Source organism: Globicephala melas, chromosome 11 (assembly GCF_963455315.2).
Source record: "Globicephala melas chromosome 11, mGloMel1.2, whole genome shotgun sequence".
Taxonomy (NCBI): domain Eukaryota; kingdom Metazoa; phylum Chordata; class Mammalia; order Artiodactyla; family Delphinidae; genus Globicephala; species Globicephala melas.
In genome coordinates, this window is record NC_083324.2 from 40773081 (window position 1) to 40795841 (window position 22761).

Genomic DNA, 22761 nt, shown 5'->3' on the forward strand with positions numbered 1-22761 from the left:
TTGCCTGATACTTTTTCCTCTTGATTTTTAGGAGTTCTTTATTCCAGTCCTGGGTGAGTCCTTTGTTCTATATGGTGCTGCAACTGTCTCTTCTACCGCCTCTGGGCCTTCACTTTTCTTGCTTTTAATTGCATTCTTTGATGAACAGAAGTTCTTCATTTAATGTAGGCCAGTTTATCCATTTTTCCCCCTAATACCTTCTATGGCCTATTTAAGAATATGGTTGCATACTCTGGGTCATGATGATATTCTCTGATGTTATATTCTAGAAGTTTTACTGTTTTACCTTTCACCTTTAGATTGCCAGTCCATCTGGAATTTATTTATTTTTACATGGTGTGAGATAGAGGTCAAGATTTTTCCCCCATATGGATATCAGTGACTCAGCACTACTTATTATTTGGCATTTGTTTTTTTAGAAAGAAGACTGTTTCCTTGTGAATGGTTGGCAGGCATGCAGCGTCCTTGATAAGCCATACTGCTAACCTCCCACATCTTGATAATAGTTGTAGTTACTATAATAATAATAGTAGTAACTAATTTTTTTTTGTTTTGAATGTTACTGAGTCCCAGTTCATGCCAGCCCCTCAGCAGACAGGCAGCTCCTTGGGGCAGGGACAACTCAAACTTATTTTAACAAAGCATTTAGATATTTCATGCCATTGGCAGTTGTCCTGGGTGTTCTTTGTCCCATGACTCTGAGCCCCTTGGCTTTGTGCACCAGACCACGGACTCACACAGAGGGCAGGGACCTGCTGAGCCTGGCTCCCCAAAGCTGCTTGGACTTGCCATCCACTCTCTCCATGTTCTGGACCAACTGACTGGGGTGTTCTGACTAGAAATATGAGTTGCCTCGAACAATTGCTTCTAGGTCAGCTGTTTCAAACTCGGGCTGTATGTTTTAAATTCGCTCCTGCTAACACTTGGACCGGGATGTGGTTGCTCCATAGTACTAAGTATTGTAATACAGAATTGAAATGCAATTTGTGTTCTTTGTTATTATTTTTAAAATTTTTATTGGAGTATAATTGATTTACAATGATGTGTTAGTTTCAGGTGTACAGCAAAGTGAATCAGTTATACATATAACTGATCAGTTATACATATACATGTGTCCACTCTTTTTTAGATTCTTTTCCCAGGTAGGCCATTACAGAGTATTGAGTAGAGTTCCCTGTGCTATACAGTACGTTCTTCTTAGTTACCTATTTTATATATATTAACGTGTATTTGTCAATCCCAATCTCCCCATTTATCCCTCCCTAACTTTCCCCCGTGTTCGTTTTTTTTTTTTAACTTATTTGTTTTTGGCTGCATTGGGTCTTCATTGCTCTGCGCTGTCTTTCTCTAGTTGTGGTGAGCAGGGGCTACTCTTCGTTGTGGTGTGCAGGCTTCTCATTGTGGTGGCTTCTCTTGTTGCAGAGCACGGGCTCTAGGCTTGCGGGCTTCAGTAGTTGTGGCTCATGGGCTTAGTTGCTCCGCAGCACGTGGGATCTTCCAGGACCAGGGCTCGAACCCGTGTCCCCTGCATTGGCAGGCGGATTCTTAACCACGGTGCCACCAGGGAAGCACCCCACACACACACACCCTCCAACCCCCGCTCACTCCCTTACATCATCGTATCCCACACCTCCTCACACTTCCCCAACCCCTCCCCACGTACCCCACACAGCAACCCGCCAGACTACACCCACTCCCACTGCATTCTCAACCCTCAGTACCTCCATCCCACACCTCTACACATCCTATAACTCCCCAAAACACACACATGAACCATACCCCACACCCTCAACACTGTCTCCTCTCCACCCCCCAACACATACAACCCTAAACAGCTGGGAGGGACTCGCCATTTCTAGTTGCTAAGCCATTGCAGAGATCTGGGAGACCTCAAGGCAGAGCTTGCTGTGGCTTGGTCACGTCTGGCCCTCCTTCTTTCAGGGCCTTCCCTTACTCCTCGGTGCCCTGGCTTCTCCCCGGTTTTGTTTTTGAGGGAAGCAACAGCTTGTACTCTTGAAAGAATTCCAAGAGGAAAAACAGTTGCTGTGGTAATGAGGCCCCGTGGCCAGTAAAATCCACACTCCAGGGCTGTTTTGATTCAGGGCTCTCAAGAGCTGCTCTGTCTAGAGAAAATGTGAATGGCTGGAGCAGAAAACATTTGTCCTTTCAAGGATGGCACTCCCTCTCCCCCCACACCCTGTGTTCAGGGCAGGGCCACACTCCAGTTCTGGCAGGGCAGTTTGAATCCTAAAGAAGAAGCACCTGTGTGTTTGATAGCTGGGAGAGGCAGTCCTTTGGTGAGAGCAGGACTTTCCTGACCCGGGTCCAGGAGTCCATGAGTCCTTAGAGAGTGGGGCTTGAGGCCTGGGCTCTTTGGGGCGAGGCGTAAGTTTCCAAGCCCTTCTTTGCAACCGCTGTCCTTACTCTTACTGAGGAGCGCCGGCTGTGTGCTGGGCTTGTGAAGAGCTTGGGGACCGATATCAGTGAGGCTGGGCCCAGTGGGGTGACAGACCCGCGCACACCAGTTATAATACTGCGTACTGCTGTGCATTGCGGAGGGACGGGAGGGGTGTCTGAGAGAGCTGTGAGCCTCCTGGAGGGAGGGCTTGCAGCAGGGTGTGGGCTGCATGGAGGAGGGAGTCCTGAGCCCAGGATTTGCTTTCCCAGTGAATTGCTTTCCCCGCTGTGTCTTATTGGTTGGCTTTGTGCCCCAGGCAGCATAACTGACCCAGCAGAGGTGCTGAGAAAACACTTGAGCAGGGATTGAGTGGAAGGCAGTCTGGAGGCCTGGGAGAAGGCGAGGGGCTGGAGCACAACTGGCACGTGTGGAGGTGTCTGACTTTGAGGAGAAGCTCCTGCCTCAGTTCACCCTCCCACTGTGACTAGCTTTCCTGACCTGGACTCATGTCCTCTGCACACGTGATGGATCTGCCCTTCTAAAGTGAGGTCAGCTCAAGGGCGAGGGATCAGTTCTTCTCTAGATGAAGTGAGGGGAGGGGAGAGGCATGCGTGTGGGGATCTGTCATATGACCCCTTTCAGGGATGGGGTGGGGGGAGCAGGCCTCACTTGGGCGGTAGAATTTCGGGGCCTCACTCGGACGGTGCAGATGAGAGCATCCGGCCCCGCCGTTGGTCATCACCGTGTTGGCGCCTACTGATCGGCCGTAGCACAGAGCTGCACACATCACATACGCTCCCTCATTTAACGCCCCTCTGCAGTTTTGGAGAGTGCAGCTCTGAGAAGCTCAAGAACTCAGCGTAGTCCCACAGCACAGCTTCCTTGTGTGCTTCTGCCTTCTCAACCTTTCAGCCCAGCACGTGGTTAAAAAGAAAAAAAGGCTTTGCTTCCAGAGGAAATATGTGTAGGTGAAGACCGAAAGACCTTGCTTAAGCGATATTTTCCGCAACAAATAAATGTGCCAATTCTGGCTTGTAGTTTAAATTTGGTTCAATTAGGATTTTTATCACTTGGAGATCACACCAGCGAGGACACAGCTGTCTTACCTTTACTTCTCAGACTGTGACACTCTGAGAAGCAGCTGATCAGAGGTTAAAATAGCTTCTAGTCTCCTAGGAGCTTCAGCGCACTTTGTTGCTCTGTAAACCGCTGACTTGCCTGGGAATTGACTTGTAAAGAATTTGCTTTTTGAACTGGGGTGCCAGTGTTGGGACCCTGCACATTTCAAGCTCAGCTCCAGCTTGGGATGGAAGGACGGTGAGAGGAACCCCAGGCCAGGTGAGCACCTTGGCTTGCCTGCATCACCCATTGGCCTTTGTGTTGGACTTGGGGGAATGCTGGGACCCAGTCCACAGAACACGTTACATCCTGAGCCCAGCTTCTCCATTTGCAAGCTAGGCATCAGAACCTTTGCCTTGCTTGCATCCAGTGTCTCCCTGTGGATCAGATGAGTCAGGGAATTTAAGAAACTTGGAATGCTTAAAGTGATGCCCATAATTATTGTTAGGCTATTGCTGTAAGTGGTCACATGAAGCTAGGGTACTTAGTTGCAAGCAACAGAAATCTACTCTGACTGGTTTGTTTGTTCATTTTTGAAAAGAGAGAGAGCAGAGCCTACCTTGGAGGTTCGCAGTCAGAAAGAAGCCCAGCATTTCACAGGAAAATGGCTTGCTCTCAAGTACTAGACACTGCAGCTTGCTCTGCTACCAATGCTGCCAGAGAGAAGTCTGTGCTGCTGGCGCCTCCCCACAGCTGGGACAGTGAGTGGGGGGCACTTTATAGGCTGCAGCTGGCTCTTCTTCCCTCGAGGCTCCACGTGGAGCCTTCCCAAGTAAGGGAGGGGCGTGGGCATTGGGCAGCCCATAGAATGACTTGGGAATTGAAGTTCCAGTCACCTTCCTCCATGGCTCCAGGCAACATGGTAAAATAGACAACATACCAGTCAAATTGAAGTCCAGAGACCTGAGGTCTAGTTTAGCCCTAGCTCTTGCCCTTCTTGTCCTGTACTTTACTTGGGTCTCTTGTGGCGCTCAGGATGTCTGTGTTGTATGAGAGATTTCTGTGTTTCTTCTCATCCTGCCTGCTCTGATCCAGAGCCCACCCACCCTGGTGACCACAGTAGGCACTCAGGCAGCTTGGGGTGGCATCATACAGGTCACTTCCTCCCGTGGGTCAGCCTCTTTGAGAGGAGGGATGTGGTCTGACTCAGAAGCTCCTCAATCGGGCCATGTGGTAGAATCATGACCTGGGAGTGGGCAGGCTCTTGAAACATTCAGATTCCTGGGTCTTACAGTGGAAGATTCTGATGTGGTCAGTTTGATTTCTAACACCCTCCCTGGGCCACTGGATCTAGTTCATGTTGTACCGGATGATATCTGAGGTCTTTGCAGCCCTAACAGTTTATGGTTTTGGTACTTTTCTCACTTGGTAATGGACATGGTCACACTTCTCTGGCTACTGTGCAGAAAGCACACCCAAGCTTTGAGGCTATTTATTTGAGTTTTGGAAGCATGATGCAATCAGGAACTTTAGTTTAAATGCTGACCTGTCTTTTATTAGCTGTGAACCGTTGAGTAAGTTCCTTAGTTGTTACGAACCTTGTCGTTTGGGCGGGATGATAACGCCTGATCCCAGGGTAGTTGTGGGGACGAGAGGCCCTGTGTGCCTGAGTGAAGTGTGGGCAGCTTTGCAAGCACAGCATGGTACCGTGCAGCTGGAAGAGTCTATCCCTCCAGACAGACTCAGAGGCAGCTGCCATCTGCCATCCTTGGGGTAAGGAGGTGGCTTTTTGAACCCATATGTGGCTTGTTTTTCCAGTGGCCTCAACCAGTGAGCCCTGCACTTTCTGGCCCTTTCTGAATGTTCTTTATAAATAACACTCTCAGCACATTTTTGCCACCTCCTTGCCTGTCCTTTCACTGGCTTCTCAGTGCTCATGGGATAAAGTCTGTAGCCCATGGGGCAGGCCTTCCTATGCTGGGTCCCTCCTCCAGGTGCACCTTGGGGGTCTCTGCCCTCTCCATGGACACAAGGCCCAGCCTCAGTACACCCACTCCTTCCAGTAACTCCGGCGCTCCCTGCCATGCCCGCTCTGCCTTGAGTGTTCCTCCAGGTGAGCTGAGGTTTTGTCTTCCCCTCAGCTGTTAGTCACTCTGCATTCCCCTAGCACCCAGGAATTCACGGCCTCGCTGTGTGGGGACTCTCCGTTCACCTGTCTGCTTCCCCGTTCACCTGCCCCTCAAGTCCCTGAGGACAGCAATCACATCTTAGTCACCTTCTTGTCTGCCAGATGACAAGACCCAGAGGCACTCTGTAAACATTCGAGTGAAGAAATGAAGCAATGTGGCAGGCACATGGACTTGGGAGTTGGTTGGGCTGAGATTTTTCTGAAGGAAAAGCAGACCTGCCCTTTGGGAGGAGTTCAGGGGCTTATTTAAACGTCTGCAGGCAGCAGCCATGTCAGCAAGATCAACTTCACTGTGTGTGAAGTCTACTAAGACAGTTAAGTTTCCAAAATCTGTTGTTCAGGCATGGACTGGGGTTGCTTTGACACCTGTCCACGTGGAGAAGAGCTGCTCGTGTTAGTTGATCACAGGCTTTTAATAAGCCAGCCACGTGATGTTGGTAACAGGAGCCCTGATGTTGTCCTGTTGGTGGCTGTTGGGGAACCACTTGGGGGCACCCAGCATCGGTGTGAACAGGCACATGTGCTTAGGTGTGTGTGGGGCGTGTGGAAGGGTGTCATTTCAGGGGCCATTCACTGGGGTTTTCAGACCCTTGCTTGCTGCTTCCACTGGATCCAGGGATGGTGAACACACAGGAGATAGGCTCCCTGGGACCTCCCTTCGGGACTCTGCCTCAGAATCCCGCCCACCAGCCAGAGTTCAGGTGCAAGGGGGAGGCCTGTGTGCTCTTCAGCCCTGCGGATCTGAAGAGGGTCAGACACCAGCGGCGTGTCCTCAGGACCTGAGCTTCCGGTGGCTCTTCCATTCCCCACAACTGATCGTCTGGGCCCCCCATTCCCCGTGCCTGGTGACTCTGGCTGTCCCCTGTGATGCAATAGGGAGGGGGCTCCAGACCAGCTCCCCCCGCAGTGCCATGTGAGGCTGTCCCATACCAGGGCAGGGGAGCTTCAGGGACCTTATCATTTGCCATTGGGATTCGCTTGCTCTTGTTTCAGCTGTGAGTCTAGCATGGTGAGGAAGTCCTGGTGGTTGTGAGTTCTGCTTTATGGCAGGGGAGACGTTTTCCCCCTCCTTCCACTAAAGGGAAATGGTGGGGCAGGGGGAGGGGAGGGGAGGTAACCTCATCGTTTGCCATCAGTTAAGTTCTTAACTGAAATTTTCACGCTGATTATTCAGCAGGAGATGTTTGGCCTGATTGGAGGCCCCTCGGCCTGTAGTGTGACTGCGGGGCCTGTCCCTGGGCGCACAGGGAGGCTGGTGTGTGCAGGCCTCAGTCTGTCCTCTTCTTTCCCCACCAATGCTGGGTTTTTAGTTTTTGCTTTTTTTTTTTTTTAAGCTTGAGAAAGGTCATTAAAGATTGACTGGACTGTGTTGGGCCTGAGGGCCACCCATGGTTTCCTGCTTTCCTGTTGAGCCAGGTGAAGGTCAGGAGAGTCTGTTTATGGTGTGAGTACAGTCAAGCAGTGAGCCACAGGCAGCTGGGTTCCTCGTGTCACTCTTGTTTTTAAATCATTTTGCTATTAAGTCATTTTGACAACAGAATTAAAGGAAACGGAAGAAGCACTGCCCACAGCCCTGCTGTGTGAGCCTGTGAAGTCTGTGACCATTCTGCGTCAGGTGTTGCCGCGGTCTCACTCATGGTTACGTGTGTGGGCTCCACACCCCTCACAGTCCTATTCTGTCTCACGGTGATGCCCATCAGGTTGCTACTTCAGCGAGCAGCTGGCCTGCCTCACTGTGTCCGGCAGGTCACATCTCCCTCCTGGCTCCACTTCTGCCTGTTATGAGAAACACAGCTGTGAATGCCTCTACATACATTGCTCTTTTGTCTCCTTTGGTGCTTTCCTGGGATTGGAGTTCCTGGCCCAGAAATGTCTGTATGTGGGCCTCCTGATGGTTTGGTCATGTCTCTCTGAAATGTCACCGGGAAGAGATATCAGCCCTGTAATGTGATGCTGAGTGCCATTGGATGCCAGTGAGACCACCTGTGTATTTGAGGTGGGTGGGAGTAGGATCAGAGCAGAGGGCTGGGCTTTGTGGGGGAGCCACTTAGGCATGGGGCCCATGCCACCCTTTGGGCGCTGGCAACCCCAAGCAGTGTGACTCTGGGTGGGTTACTTAATAGTAACAGCATTGGGCCTCCAGTTTTATCTGTGAAAGGAGAAAGCGGTATTGACCTTATTAAATTTTTATGCTGATTAATTTAAATGTTATTTCAATTAATTGAATAATCAATTGCCTGGCATACTGTTACAACTGCTGTTGTAGGAAATACAGTAGAACAGAGTTGAATAACAATTGGGTCCAGCCCTCCCCAGAGCTCACCTTTTATTGGGAAGTCTTCTAATTTTATGGAACCTAGTCAGATTTGATTCTTACCACTCTCTTAGGGAGTGGGCACGGTTGAGATTTTTGCCCTCATTCTCTGGGAAAGAAGCAGAGGCGCAGGTAATTGTCAGAGGGGAGGATAGAACAGACAGCTTAGCGGTGAACAAGCGGATGTGTTGGTAAAAAGGAACTGTGTGTGTAGAGGCAGGGAAGTGGGCTTCCAGTTGTCTGTCTCCTCAAACTGACGGAAAGAGTGTAGAGTCCAACATCACAAGCCTAGTGATGCCTGAGGCACGGGCGCTGTTTGGAGGCTCAGACAACCAACTTGGGGAGGAGAACCTCATCTGTAAGCGGGGGAATTAACATGTGCATCCTGCCTACCCCCGACTTGTCCATTCATTCATTGGCTATTGTTACCCTGCTGTCATGTGCCAGGTGCTGGGGAACAGTGATGGACAGGCTTCTTGAAGCTTGAATCTAGGCAGGAAGACAGGTGATAAACAAAATCTCTTGTAGGCAACTACAGGTAAAATCGAATGTCTGGGACAGTTATCATTAGAGGGCCTGCCTGGGAAGAATGCCCTCTGCTAAAAAGGGGTGTAACTTTCAGCCCGCACAGCCAGGGGAAAGTGCTGTAACCCACCAACCATCTTTCAGCTGCCGTGGAGTTTTGTGGTGGGTGCAGAACACGGTTTCTGTAGGGAAGCCTCACAGATGTGGTATCTGCTCTTCCAGCCTGGGGCCCCTGAAGGAGTCAGACAGGTCGTTCTTAATTTGAGTCTCAATTTTAAAAATTAAATTTTGTCATTTACAGAAACTTGGCAGAAAATAAAGAAGCACTATCAGAAAAGGACATTGAGGGGTCAGGCAAGCAGGTGGTGGCGGGGGAAGGAGAGGGAACATCTGGTTCCCCAGGAGGATGCAGCAAGAGTTAGGCTCACTGCTGATGGATGGCAGGACTCGGAACACCCCAGGATGCCAGCAGGTTGTTTCCCATAATGGGTGTCATGGGGGGTCCTGTACCAGATGGTGGACCCCAAGTTAGCTTGTTTAATCCTCAAACACCCTGTGACATAGCACCAGCCCCACTTTAACAGGGGAGGGAACAAGAGCCTCGGAGAGGTCCTGCAGGTGCCCACAGTCTCACCGTTGGTAAGCAGTGGAGAGTGATTTTCCTACCATCCGGCCTGTCCAGTCCTGCTGCCTGGCTTCCTGCAAACCACAGTGCTCCCTACAGGTGTCTGGGCGGGAGTTGGGAGTCTTGCCTGGCTGCCCAAAGGAACTGGTCCAGGCTGACTGTGTATGAAGGAAAGGAGGGGACTGGTCTTTGCTCTGCTCTCAGTGTGACCTTCCAAAGGCTTTCCTGCAGGGGATGTGGGAGCAGTGGAAGGGCCCTAGCAACCCTGTGCACACTCACAGTGATAGTTGTTCCCTCTGCTGCCCATCCCCCAGCCCCTCTTCCCACTCAGCCTTTAAAATGAAGACAGAGGGCTTCCCTGGTGGCACAGTGGTTAAGAATCCACCTGCCAATACAGGGGACACGGCTTCAGGCCCTGGTCCGGGAAGATCCCACGTGCCGCGGAGCAACTAAGCCCGTGCGCCACAACTACTGAGCCTGTGCTCTAGAGCCCGTGAGCCACAACTGCTGAAGCCCATGTGCCACAGCTACTGAAGCCTGCGCACCTAGAGCCCATGCTCCGCAACAAGAGAAGCCACCGCAATGAGAAGCCCCCGCACCGCAATGAAGAGTAGCCCTCGCTTGCCGCAGCTAGAGAAAGCCTGCATGCAGCAGCGAAGACCCAACGCAGCCAAAAATAAATTAATTAATTTAAAAAGATAAAAATAATAAAATGCAAGACAGGTGGTACTGTACTTCCTTTGGAGAGCCTCCCCAGATACCTCAAGTGCCACCCAAAGAACCTCCTTCCCCACCATGCTGTTGTCACCTTCCCTTTCCTCCTCTGGGTCGTCACCCCCTTGAGAATCTGAAGAGCTGTGGATTCTTACTCCAGAAAAATGAGCCTTTGCACACCTGGCCTGTGTGTGTGTCTGATCATGGACCTCTGGAATCCTGTGCATGGACCCAGGCTGAGTCCCCACCCTGGTCTGTGAACACTAGGTGCCTACTTGTTCTTTTTTTCTCCTTGGCCAGTGTGGAGTACCTAGCAGGAGGGAGCCAGTCAATATTTGTTGACTAATAGTCTGCTGGAGGGGTTATCTGCCACCCCCTTTGAGCACGACTGGTTCCCCAGTTGCACTTGTGGCAAGAATAGGGCCCGACTTGGCTTGGGGCCACCTCCCCACACTAGTCTGCCACACGCAGGACGTCAGCAGTCATCTGGGGCAAGGCCATGCATGCCGTTGCCTGGGCCTCGGGATGGGGTATCAGTGGTGGGGCCGGCCCTGCCTCTCCTGAGGAGTGGGCCCATTTTCTGCTGCTGAGGACACCTTGACAGGCACTGGAGCCTCAGCCATTGTCTGCACCGGCCATCGCCAGACTCCAGGCATTAGGCCTCAACCCTGGTCGTCCTGAAAGCTGCCGCACCCTTTCTCTTTGTCGCCTAAGCACTGCCACCTTTTTTGTTAAAGGCGCCTTCATTCTCCCAGTGAGTCAGGGTCAGGACCTCAGTCGTCCCTGACTTCTTCCTGTCCCCTCGCAGCATTCAGGCACCCCCTTGTTCTATCCCATCGCCACTGACCTAGTTCCGGCTCTTATCTGCAGTCCTTATCTCCCGCTCCCTTTCTGTTCTCCCAGCCCTCAACTCCCTGCGAGCTTTGTTCGCTTTGTTCTCTCCGCTCACAAGCCTTTAGGGAATGTCCACACCCACAGGAGAGCAGTGGCTCTCAGCTCTGGGCCCACCCTCCCCTTCTGAACTCTCTGATCCTTGGTGAAGCACTGAACGGGGAATCAGAAGACCTGTTCCCCCTGTACAGATTGTCTGACATGTCTTCTGACGTCGTCTTCGTGGAGCAGATGTTATCATACTGCCCATCTCGGGATTGCAGAGAAAGCCTGGTGAAAACAAAGTGAAAACTTACCGTGACCGCTGCAGGTGCCAGCAGTCTGGGCCTGTGGCCTCGTGGTTTCTCTGCGGCCCTTCCCTTCTTGCCCTGGCCCGATTCTCCCTGCCCCTCAGGGTCTGCTGTCCTGTTACCCAAGCCACAGACCTTCCTCCTTCCTCCCTGGTCATTTCTTTCTTGTAATATTGCCATGATGTTGGTATGATAGTCCTGGTTTTCATACATGGGGAAACCCAGGCCAGACAGATTGAATGGCTTGCCCAAGGTCACACAGCAAGGTGAAATTGAGCCGGGCTTGCCAGACACATTCCCACCCAGAGCCCATGAGCTCAACCACTGTGCTGTGCCTGCTGTAGGCGGTGTCAGGCCCACGGGTACAGGTGGCTAAGACAAGCGTCTGCCTTCAAGGTTCTCTCCGCCTACTGAGCAGTGGGCACACCGGCCAGGCCATCCTAGCAGCAAACTGAGTGCCAGGGCCCAGAGTCAGGGGCCCTGCTGCCCAAGCTGCCTGTTGGAACCTCCCCTCCCCACCCCCTTCCCTGGTCTCTGGGCAGTAGAGAGCCATGCAGTTTCTGTGCCCAGGCGTGGTGGTGTTCGGCCCAGGGCTTATCATTGCATCTTCAGGGTGAGTCAGACTCTGGGTGACTGCCCTACCCGCTAAGTGCCCTTGGAGCACAGCTCCGGCTGCAGCTGCACCCGACAGGAAGTCCCTTTGCCCCACATGGGGCTGCCCTGGCTCTGAGGATGGGCAGCAGGGTGATACTGTGAAACCTGCCAGGTTTGCCCTCAGCATTGTTAGTACCTTCCTGCTCCCCACTTCCTGGCATCTGTGCCCATGTCTCTTTGACTTTTCCCCACCCTGGGCCAAGTTGGAACTGGAAAGGCTCAAACCGGGGCCAGTTTCACCTCTTCTTAGGGAACTAGGGTTTGGAGCCTGTTCTCTTGATTGTTGAACAGAAGGGCTGTTTCCATGGACAGTACCCCAGGCATACTCAGAGCTAATGAGGCATGTTTGCCTGGGCACTGGAAAGTGTTTCTGTACCTGTGAGTTTCTGTTGGCTCTCCAGCTGCTTCAGTAATGGTCTCATGGTGGGAGGAACCTAGACCAGAAGTTGAAGTGTCTCTCTGTTAACCCTTTCCTGCCTCTTTTTCTTCTGGAAGGGAGAGCCCCAGGCAGCAGCTCCACTTCGGATGAGGGAGGGGCTTGTTCCTTGTCCCCTCAAAGCAAGCGCCCCTGCCTTGGCACATCTGCCCCTGATGGCACCCACCTGGCCCTCAGTTACTCTTAACCACCCTCCCCAGCGCACACGCACAAAGAACAGGTAGGGACAGGTCCAGGCTGGGAGTGCAGCATCTCACCTGGTTTCTAGTCTCCGTCCCCTCCCACCACTCACTCTCTAGGCTGCCAAAGTGCCTTTCCAAGCATCAGCCTCCGCCCACCCAGAGCACTGGAGGAAGACCCTGTCAGCCCCCCTCTACTCCTGACCCCCGCAGTCTTGGGTGGGCCAGCCACCTGGGTCTGCCCTACAGGTCTTATCAGTGCCCTTGCTCTGCTCTCATGTCTGCCAGGCAAGTACCATTCCCAGGAATGTTCTGCCTTCTTTAGCCACTTGGCAAGTCCCCATTTGACATTTAGAGTTGAGTTGAAAGGTAACCTCCTTCCCTGACAACACCTGTTCCTTGCCGATTCTCCAAGTATACAAAACATTGAATGAAGCTTTCCTCCTCACTCTTGGCACAGTTACCATTGTCTAAACCTGCTCCTTGAGCTTCTTGTGGGCAGGGTTCTTGTTTCCTTTATCCTTGTGTCTAAGGCAGACCCAGCACACAAAGGGGTCCAGGGGTACGAGGGAAGAGGGACCCTTGTCTTTGCCTGGGTGGGGAGGTCAGCAGGAGGAGATGCAGCAGCCTCCCTTCTCCCCCTGCTTTTCTACATTTCTGGTGGTTAATTGAGCTACTTCTGGTAGTCGCCCTACATTCAGGCAGCAAGTATGGATTGATCTCCCCGCCCCCCATTTTGTATACCATCCAGAGGCAGGTGCATTCAGCTAGTGAGGGCTCCTTCTGAGAGGGGACTGAGGAGCAAACACGGAGTTAAAACACCAAGTCTTGGGACTTCCAGTGGTTAAGACTCCGTACTTCCACTGCTGGGGGCATGGATTCGATCCCTGGTCGGGGAACTAAGATCCTGCATGCCGCCTGGCGTGGCCAAAAAATTAAAAAAACAAAAACGAAAAAAAACACCAAGTCTGGACATGTCCCAAAATTGATAAATCTTCAGCTGGTCTAATAAGGAAAGAGAAAAAACACAAATTATCAATATCAGTGGGTATCACCACAGATCCTACAGACATTAAAAGGATAATAAGGGGGACTTCCCTGGTGGTGCAGTGGTTAAGAATCCACCTGCCAATGGAGGGGACACAGGTTCGAGCCCTGGTCCGGGAAGATCCCACATGCTGCGGAGCAACTAAGCCCGTGTGCCACAACTACTGAGCCTGTGCTCTAGAGCCCACGAGCCACAACTGCTGAGCCCATGTGCCACAACTACTGAGCCTGTGTGCCTAGAGCCCGTGCTCTGCAACAAGAGAAGCCACCACAATGAGAAGTCCGTGCACTGTAACGAATAGTAGCCCCTGCTCACTGCAGCTAGGGAAAGCCCGCGCACAGCAACGAAGATCCAACGCAGCCAAAAATAAATAAATAAATTTTTAAAAAAAGGATAATAAGGGAATATTATAAGCGACTTTATGCCAGTAAATTCAGTATGAATGGATATTCCTTGAAAGACACGATATAATAAGACTGACTCAGGAGGAAATAGAAAATCTAATGAGCCCCATACCTAAAACCTCACAAAGAAAACTTCAGGCCAAGATGAAGTCTTGTCATATATTTAAAGAAGAAATAACACCAATCTTGCACAATGCTAATTTTATGAAACAGGTCGGTCAGGCTCTGTTTGGGGCAGAGCTGTTTTTGAGAGGCCCTGAAGTCCTGCCTCAGGGGCCCCTTCCTCCTGTGGGCTCTGAGGGAGGTGAGAGCAGGGGCAGGGCCTAGGTGTGGAAACCTGGGCCGGGGTCAGAAATGTGGGGTACCTCCAGTAACAGGCAGGCGGGCTGTGGGGAGGACCCCAGTCCAGGCCTTGGCTTTCCTGCTCTCCAGCCACCAGTGTTCTAAGAATTTGGCTCTTCTGGAGTTGGTGGAGAGAGTGGTAGTTAAGTTAGCACAGAGTTAATGAAGGTGATGTAGTCCAGGCTCATGGCTACGCCTACAAGAGCTCTAGGAAACGTCCCCACACTGAGAGGGACTTGGAAGGGACACAGAGGCCTGATGATGAGTAGGAATGACAACAGGCTTGTGTCTTGGGCCCAGAGGAGTGACAGAGCCTGTTGCCTGGGAACCTCAGAAGGCTGCCTTGAGGAGGTAGCCTTTGAGCTGGAGTCCAGAACTGGCCAGAGGGTGGGCTTTGTTCGGGGTAGTCAGAACGGACAGATCAGGATTTGGGACAGAGGGTCCGGTGTCAGAGTATTCTGGACAAGGCCAGTATGGATGGGCTACAGGGAGAGTGCTGAGGCCTTGGGAGGCTGCACCTTGAGGAGAATGCTGTTCCTCAGGGTATGGGGACCAATGAGAGCTTTGAGCAGAGGACACCCTCCGTCCATGTGGATGGATAAGGTGGAGAGAGATGTAGGGGAGATGGATTAGAAAGAGGAGGAGGGTGCAGCAGGCTGCTGTGTTCTCCAGAGTGTAGCGGGTAGCTGGCGGCAGGCAAGGGTGGGGGGAATAGCTGTGGGCTTGGCTGTGGTGGGGACCTATCAGGGTGGGACAGAACATGGGGTTGGAAGGAGGGAGAAAGGCGGGAGATTGGGGAAGGGTGTGTGTAGGCAGGGCTAGGCAGCGAGTTACATTTAAGGGTCTGGGGGTGGGTGAGATGTCTCTAGATTCCCTGGGATGCTGTGTACCTCGGGCCCTGCCTGCACTCCCATGGGTGTCCTCCAGGGCTTAGACCTAGGCCCAGGCTGGCTGTGACTGGTCTGAATGCACGTGGCCAAATCTGAACTGTGAGGGGAGCATGGGAGAGGTGACTGGGTTCAGAGCTGGTTTTAGAAACTAAGTGCCTCTCCTGTCTCCTTGGCAAAAATGCAAGAGTTCAGGAGGACCTTGATCCAGAACCCCAGCTACCACTGACAGATGCTGTGACCTTGGGACAATCTTTCCTTTCCGTGGCGGTCATTTGCCAGCTTCCCCCATGGGTTGATTTGAGGACTCGGAAGGCGGTCGTCCTGTGAGCCCTCCAGTTCTGAGGGCCTTCGAGTCTCTCAGGCTGGGTGGGCCGTGAAACTGGTCAGTGCCTCCTACCACTGTCCCAAGCAGTGCAAGTCCTGCCTTGTGACCTAGGCCAGCGTTGCCCCAAAGCCATTTCCCTGCTCAGAGATGCTCACCGTGCTACCTGAGTTGCCTTTGAGTGGGCCGACTGGAGCGCGCCTCGTCCCTGCACTTATGTGGCCTGTTCATTTGTTCACCGGCTCCGGCTCCACGCACATATGGGTACCATTCTAGAGCCCCTGCTCTTGCACAACCTCCCAGGCTGGGGTCTTCCTTAACCTCAGCAGTCTGCACGGCCCACCAGACTGCGGGGCATGTTTTTAAAATGTCATTTAGATCATTGGGTGTTTTCTCATTAATGAATAACTTGGCCTTTGCCGAGACACTTGAGTGTCTCCGGGACCCCAGGAAGGTGGTGGCAGCTGCGCTGCTGAGTTTGCCCTTGCTCAGGGGCTGTGAACGTGCATGGTGTTTGCAAAGGAGTTGCTCCCAAAGGCTGTTTCCACAGTCCCCAACCTCTGCCTCCAGCTGGCCCAGGTTAACAGGGCCCTCATGGAAAGAAGCCTTCCTGTGGGCTTGCCCATCAGCCCACTTCGGGGGAAAGCTGAGCCTTTGCTGCTCTTCCACCTCTGTCCTTTCTCACCAAGGGGAGGTGTCTGCCACCTTCTTCCCCTGCTGCAGGACCTCTGGCCATCAGGGAGTCCACTGGCTGGCAATTAGGAAGGAGCTTTTAGTTCCTATGTCCTGGCTTCTGGCTTCCCATAATCACTAGCATTTGTCAGGGAGGGGTGCATGCAGCCTGGGAGCCATGTGGGGAGCCTTAACATGTTTCTCAGTTGAGAGTTTGTACGCCTGCTCCCCTTACCTCTTTGGCCATCACCAAACAAATGCTTCTGCCCCAGGGCCTCCCTGCCCAGCCCTTCAGCAGGCTCTTGGGAAAGGCCTCTGGTCCTTCCTCCAGCAGCTCTGCTCCCGTTGCCCTGGAACACTGGCCAGAGCCCTCTGTGATCGGCCCCACCCCTTGACAGCCTTACCTGAATTCACCTGCGCCCTGCCTGCTGCTCCAACCACCTGTGTGTTCTTCAGACCACACCCCGCCTTTGCTCAAGCTTGCTCCCCTCTGGGAGTGCCCTTCCTGTTCCTGTCTCTCCATCCTGTAACACCCAAATTCTGCCCACCCCTTAGTAGAAAGGTAGGAAGCCCCCTACCTACCCCACAGACCCATGTTGACCTCACTCATGTAGCTGTTGTGGTTCCTGCTGCCTCATCCCCAGGAGACTGAGCCGCCCTGGGTTGAGAGAGCCAGGGGAACATCTTGCTCTATTCACATCACAGAAACCTTTCTCTCGTCCAGGACTCCGAGCCTGGTTTGGGTGGTCTCCTTGCCCATAGGTGTGTGGCCAACAAATGGCGCAGTCTGGTGGTTTCCAGGGTCTCCATGATGAGCACTGGCAGGAAGTGACTCATAATGCAAATGCCACTCTCGGGGAGGCCGTTGTCAGTGACAGAAACAAATCTCTAGGAGAGGTGGTACAAGGAGCTATTTTACTTACAGTTTATATCTTCTTTTCTCCATTGCAGCAGGTCCCCCATGGCAGGGGCTTCCAAGTGTCTCCTCGGAACATGCTCCAGCAAGTCAAAGGCAGGTCATGGCCAGTTATCAGGGGCACATTGATCCCCTCTGGAGGGCCAGCCGTGGCACGCAGGGAGACCCCGGGCAGGGCTCTGTCCCAGATTTTCTCAGGACAGACACTGGGGGCGTGGGCGCATGCGAGAGCACACCCAGTGCACGCCCTCCATGTTCGTTTGTCTGCAGGCAGGTCTGATCCAACTGCAATGGTCACATGGTAAGGAAGAAAGCCCAGGAAGGTGTTTCCTGCTGCAGGTGGAAGCAGCATGGGGGTGTCCTTCTGCTGGGCCCTCGGCGCACCTGAGAGCAAGCACACTCTGTCAGGGTTGAGAGGAACATGGCTTCTCTAGACTTACAAAGAGGTGGGGAAGGAGGAAGAGGAAGATAACCACATTTAGAAATTTTTCCCATGGAAACTTCAAACTAATTCCCCTTCCCTCCGTCCCCCTGAATGCATTGCAGGAGTGAACCTGTTACAAGCCTGGTCCTAATTCGAGTTATGCTGCTCCTAAAGGGAACCAAATAGGTGTTTCTGGAGAGGCCTCTGGCCTGGAAGGCAGGGGGTGGCGGTCAGGAGACCTGAGCTTTTGTGCTGCTCTGCTTGCTGGTGACTCTCCCGACACATGAGGGTGGCTGGTGGCCTGCCAGCGTGGGCCCTCGGCGGCACTGACCAGCATCATCTCTCACCACCTAAGACCTTCCAGCTCTTCCTGCTAGTGTTCTCTGAGGGCCACCCTGGGCTGGGCCTGGGCTGGGATCATGGTTTTGTTTTGTTTTGTTAATTTATTTATTTATTTTTGGCTGCATTGGGTCCTTGTTGCTGTGCCTGGGCTTTCTCTAGTTGCAGCAAGTGGGTGCTACTCTTCGTTGCAGTGCGCGGGCTTCACATTGCGGTGGCTTCTTTTGTTGCAGAGCACGGGCTCTAGGCGCGTGGGCTCAGTAGTTGTGGCGCGTGGGCTTCAGCAGTTGTGGTTCGTGGGCTCAGTAGTTGTGGTGCACAGGCTTAGTTGCTCCGCGGCATGTGGGATCTTCCCGGACCAGGGCTTGAACCCGTGTCCCCTGCATTGGCAGGCAGATTCTCAACCACTGCGCCACTGGGGAAGCCCAGGGTCATGGGTTTTAAATTCTGCTGAGGGAGTTGAGGGGTGGGAATTGTGGCTCCAGCATTGTGCCCCGTCGGTTGCAGCAGGCATGTGCCCCGCTTGGAGGCTGGAATGCCAAGCTGGTCCTGGCCAGGCTGTCTAGCTCCTGGAAGGAGTGTTAATTTGAGCAGCTCGTTTTCTCCCTTCCTTTGCAGGACAAGGAAGATGGGGAGCCAAAGACCAAGCAGCTCAGAGAAGGGGAGGAGGAAGGCGAGAAGCACAGGTAATGCCTCACACGCAGCTCTCTGCCCTGCGCTCTCCTCCAGTACCTGTTGGCTTCCACATCCTCCCAACTCTGTGTTCAGTCTCTACCCCGTTGCTTCCTCTCCACCCCATGGCTGCCTTGTTCAGACAGGACAATCTTACAGTTGGAACCTTCTCTGCACCCTTTCCCCCACTGGCTATCTGACTCTTAGCCACCAGCCTTTTATTCCAGACCCTCATGTCCCCTCACTCTTCTCTGAAAACACTTTGGGTGACATGGTTCTACAGCACCTGCAGAATCAGGTCCAGACTCTCCCTGGTGTGTGAAGCTCTGTCTGAGCCAGCAGCCTGGGTGCCTGCTCACTTCGGGGAGTAGATCTTGATGCCCTGAGAAAGCTTATCTCAGTGGGCTGTGCTTTGAGGGGGTGCAGCAGGTGGGGAGGGGTGTTCCCCAGAGGAAGCTGGACCAGCACTCGGAAGCAGGCCTTCCTGACGCCACAGCCTGCTGTTTCCTTCACCAGTGTGACTGGAACCCTCCCCAGGTGCAGGCCCCTCATCCCTGCCTTCTTATTCAGGAGCTGATCTCAGACGAGATGGGGCTTTTTCAAGTCCACAGGGGCGTGTGTGTGTCTGTGCACGTGTGACTTAACACTTTACAAAGTGTGTTCACGCCTTCCTCACAGCAGCCCTGCAGGGTCCTTGCCATCTCCCTTGTTATCACAGAAGGCGACAGCTCTGTGCTAAGAGGCTGGTGATGCTCAGTGGTGGTGCAGGGACCCTTGTCACCCTAGCACTGGGCTCTGAGGTGTCTTGTTGGACCTTGGCCCCCCCCAGCACAGCACGCGGCCCTCTCTGGTGACAGAGATGAAGGCCAGGTCATTGCTCTTTTGCCAAGTGACTGCAGACTTGGGCGCTTGGGGGTGGGTCTGTGGTAACTGCCCAGAGACTCTTTGGTTTTCTTCTGGTTTGTCCTTAGGTTTTTGATTACTGACTGGAGCCTTGAGTCATTTTGCAGATTCAGTTGTCTAACCAGATACAGTGCGGGGCCAGGGGTTATGGCTGAGGAAATGGGAAAATCCAGCAGGATTGGAGGCAGGCACCCCAGGACCTCACCCCTCACCAGCCATGCTGGAGAATCACCCACCTTCCTCTCTGCCCATGCTCCTACCCATCTGTCCAAGGAGACCTATTTAGAATCGTGGCTGTTTTAGTTCCTTTGGCTTTCCTTATAGGTTTTAGAATCAGCTTGTTAATATCTATTTTTAAAGCTTGCTGAAGGTGACTGAGAGTAAAGAGTGACAGAGGAGGACAATGATGTGTTGTGGAAACCAGGAGAGGAGGGGGGGTGGCTTTCTGGAGACGATGCCCTTCCCTTCATCCTAACCCATTCCTTAGTGGCCCTGTGCATGGGTATTTCAAGGAGTGTGGAAGGGATGGACCGTCTCATGTCAGTTCCTCTTAAAATTTCAGAACGTAGGCATCATTCAAATGTACGTGTTTGTATTGTTGCCTACTTATTTAAAATAAACTAATACAAAAAAGAATAAAATAAAAATAAATAAAAAGTTTGCTAGAGTTTTGATTGGTATTACATGGAATCTACAGATCAGAATACCTTTAAACATTTTTTTATTACTCTCTTCAGGATAAATCCTACCGTATTCCCCTACAACCAAATCCCCATTGAGTGGGAGTCGGTCCCCCGAAGGTCGACTAGCGTAGGCCAGGCTCTGTGGGAAGGAAAGACGAGTTCCCACCTCCAGAAGGACCCCTGCTTCTCCTCTGGGCTGGATCTGCCCTCTCCCAGCCAACCTTCCCTCTTGGTTAATTGCACGGGCGCCCATGACTCATCTCTAACACAGCCCCCTCCTTGCCGCCTAGGTAAGATGTGATATGGCAGCCCTGGAAACCTGGCCACAAAAAGGGGCATTTATGTCAGTTGCTGTTGTTTTTTGTAAGCCCTCAGTCACTTCCTCCTGATGGCAAGTTGGCTAGTGTATGCCGTGGAGGTATGTCTAGGGTAGGGTTTGTGGCCAACAGTCGTGGCCACCCTACCAGGTGGGAGGAGAGGGCCGATGTTGCACACTCTGTTGGGCATGGAGCGGGGGAGCGTGTCTTAAGTGCCTGAACAAGCAAGCCCCAAACCCTCAGCTCCCACAGCCGTCACCTCCCCTTGGCTTAGGATTGAGGTCTGCACCCAGCCAGAGCTGTCACCATTCAGGGACACCCTGGGTGAGTGTCACATACTGGAGAAGGAACTAGGCCACGAACCTTCCTTCCTCGGGGATGGAAAACCGGTTCTCCAACTCCATATGGAGAAAGGTCCCACCCCAGCTGAGGCCCGGCCCAGCCTTGTCCCAGTGCCCAAGCCCTTTAGGCTGACAAATGCCAGGCCTTCTCGCATCTGCCGGTTGGGTCCCCAGGATGGTGGCTTTGCACCAGGACGTGCTTGCAGACCCATGACGTCAGCTTGATTCGGCAGATATTGCTGAGCTCTCGCGGTGATGCTCAGAGCGGCCCCTGCCCCCACTTGCTGAGTTACCTCACTCCCGCTCCAGGCCGGAATGTCGTGGCCCTGGATAGAGGGGCTGGACTGTGGCTCCGTGACTCGTGCTGAGGCAGCAGCACAGAGACCTGCGGCCGCCCTGTTTTTCCTGATCCTGTTGCTCGGGACTATGCGCAGGAATGTGGAAGAGTGAATCAAGAGAGAACTGGTATAAGGGATGTGGTGTCGTGGGAAGCCGACTCGATGTGTGACCGGGCCAGGTGCTTCCCTTCTTGTAGGGGGAGAGTGGGAGCACGGCTGGGGCCTTCCTACATGGAAGACAGTCTTCGTCTTGTATGTTGTGATCTCCAGTGCCTCGAAAGTCCTTCTTATTAAACCTGTTCTGGGGGAACGTTGTGATCCACCATGAGTGAGGAAACCACAGTTCACACAAGTGAAGTGACTCGTCTAAGATTCCCCAGCTGAGAGGGAGGGGACCGGCACTGGGACCCCTCCTCCATCCCTGTCTGGTGTGCAGGCAGGGTGGAGAACAGCTGAGCTCATCCAGCTGTCATGTCACAGATGGGGAAACGGAGCCCTTCCCATCCTCTGCATGCGAGCTCCCGGGCAGGCCAGGCCTGGTTCCGTTGCACCACCTTCACTCTCAGTGCAGTGGCCTTTGTCCCATGTGTCCTCTTGGCTGGGGCTCTAGGGGTGGGCATCAGGGCTGCCGACAGCTGTGCGGTGGAGAGTGTTTCTCTTGGGCAGCCTGCAGCCTGCATTCTGCAGCCCAGGACGGCCCCCAGAGTGGTCTGAGGGATAGATTGGGCCCCAGGAGAGTGGGGGGCAGTGAACTGTGCAGGCTCTGGGCCCTGCCACCACCTGGGCCCCGACAGCCAGTGTGGCCACTTCAGTTCTCATCTTGTGGGCCCTTTGGGATTCAACTTAGCTGCCATAAACCTTTACTCCACGCCTCTTTTTAAATTTAAATTGATATTCAAAGTACTTAAAGATTTTTTCAATTGTTGGAAATTTAGTAAATCCTATTAGCCTGTATCTGTGAATATCCTTCTGTTTTGTAACCTTTTCACATACTGTATCTTTTTTGTTGTTGGTGGTGGTGGTTGGTTTTTTTTTTTTTTTTTTTTTGCGATACGCGGGCCTCTCACTGTTGTGGCCTCTCCCGCCGTGGAGCACAGGGTCTGGACGCGCAGGCTCAGCGGCCATGGCTCACGGGCCCAGCCGCTCCGTGACATGTGGGATCCTCCCAGACCAGGGCACGAACCCGTGTCCCCTGCATCGGCAGGCAGACTCTCAACCACTGCGCCACCAGGGAAGCCCCACATACCATATCTTGATCATCTTTTGATAAACATGCTTCTATAAAATTCTCAGTGGCTGCTTAGTATTTCTTTGAGAGTGCCATAATTAATTTTTCAGTCCTTGAGTTTTGGCATATCAGCTGTTTCTACTTCTTTAAGTGCCCATCAGCTATGCATTTTCAGGTGGATTGGGGGCAAAGCTCAGCCTGTAAATTTATTTATTTATTTACTTAAAAATTTATTTAATTTAATTTATTTATTGTTTTTGGCTGCATTGGGTCTTCGTTGCGGCGTATGGGCTTTTCTCTGATTGTGGTGAGCGGGGGCTACTCTTAGTTGCGGTACACGGGCTTCTGATTGTGGTGGCTTCTCTTGTTGCAGAGCACAGGCTCTAGGCGCACGGGCTCAGTAGTTGTGGCCTGTGGGCTCTAGAGCGCAGGCTCAGTAGTTGTGGTGCACGGGCTTAGTTGCTCCACAGCATGTGGGATCTTCCGGGACCAGGGCTTGAACCCGTGTCCCCTGCATTGGCAGGCGGATTCCCAACCACTGTGCCACCAGGGAAGCCCCTCAGCCTGTAAATTTAGAGAAGCTGGGCTGGGCTCTGTGGAGTCTTGGGTGGGAGTAGGTGCAGACCATGTGGCTCAGATGCGATGGCAG

The 22761-nt window shown here is 52.8% G+C and overlaps 1 protein-coding gene across 1 annotated transcript in view; it reads left to right on the plus strand.

The window, feature by feature from the left end:
* CCDC12 (coiled-coil domain containing 12) overlaps window positions 1-22761 on the plus strand; it is a 50211-nt gene that overhangs the window by 14398 nt on the left and 13052 nt on the right. The window contains exon 2 of the mRNA XM_030845330.2: window positions 18249-18316. Within this exon, the coding sequence (XP_030701190.1) occupies window positions 18249-18316 (68 nt within the window). The remainder of the gene's footprint in view (window positions 1-18248; window positions 18317-22761) is intronic.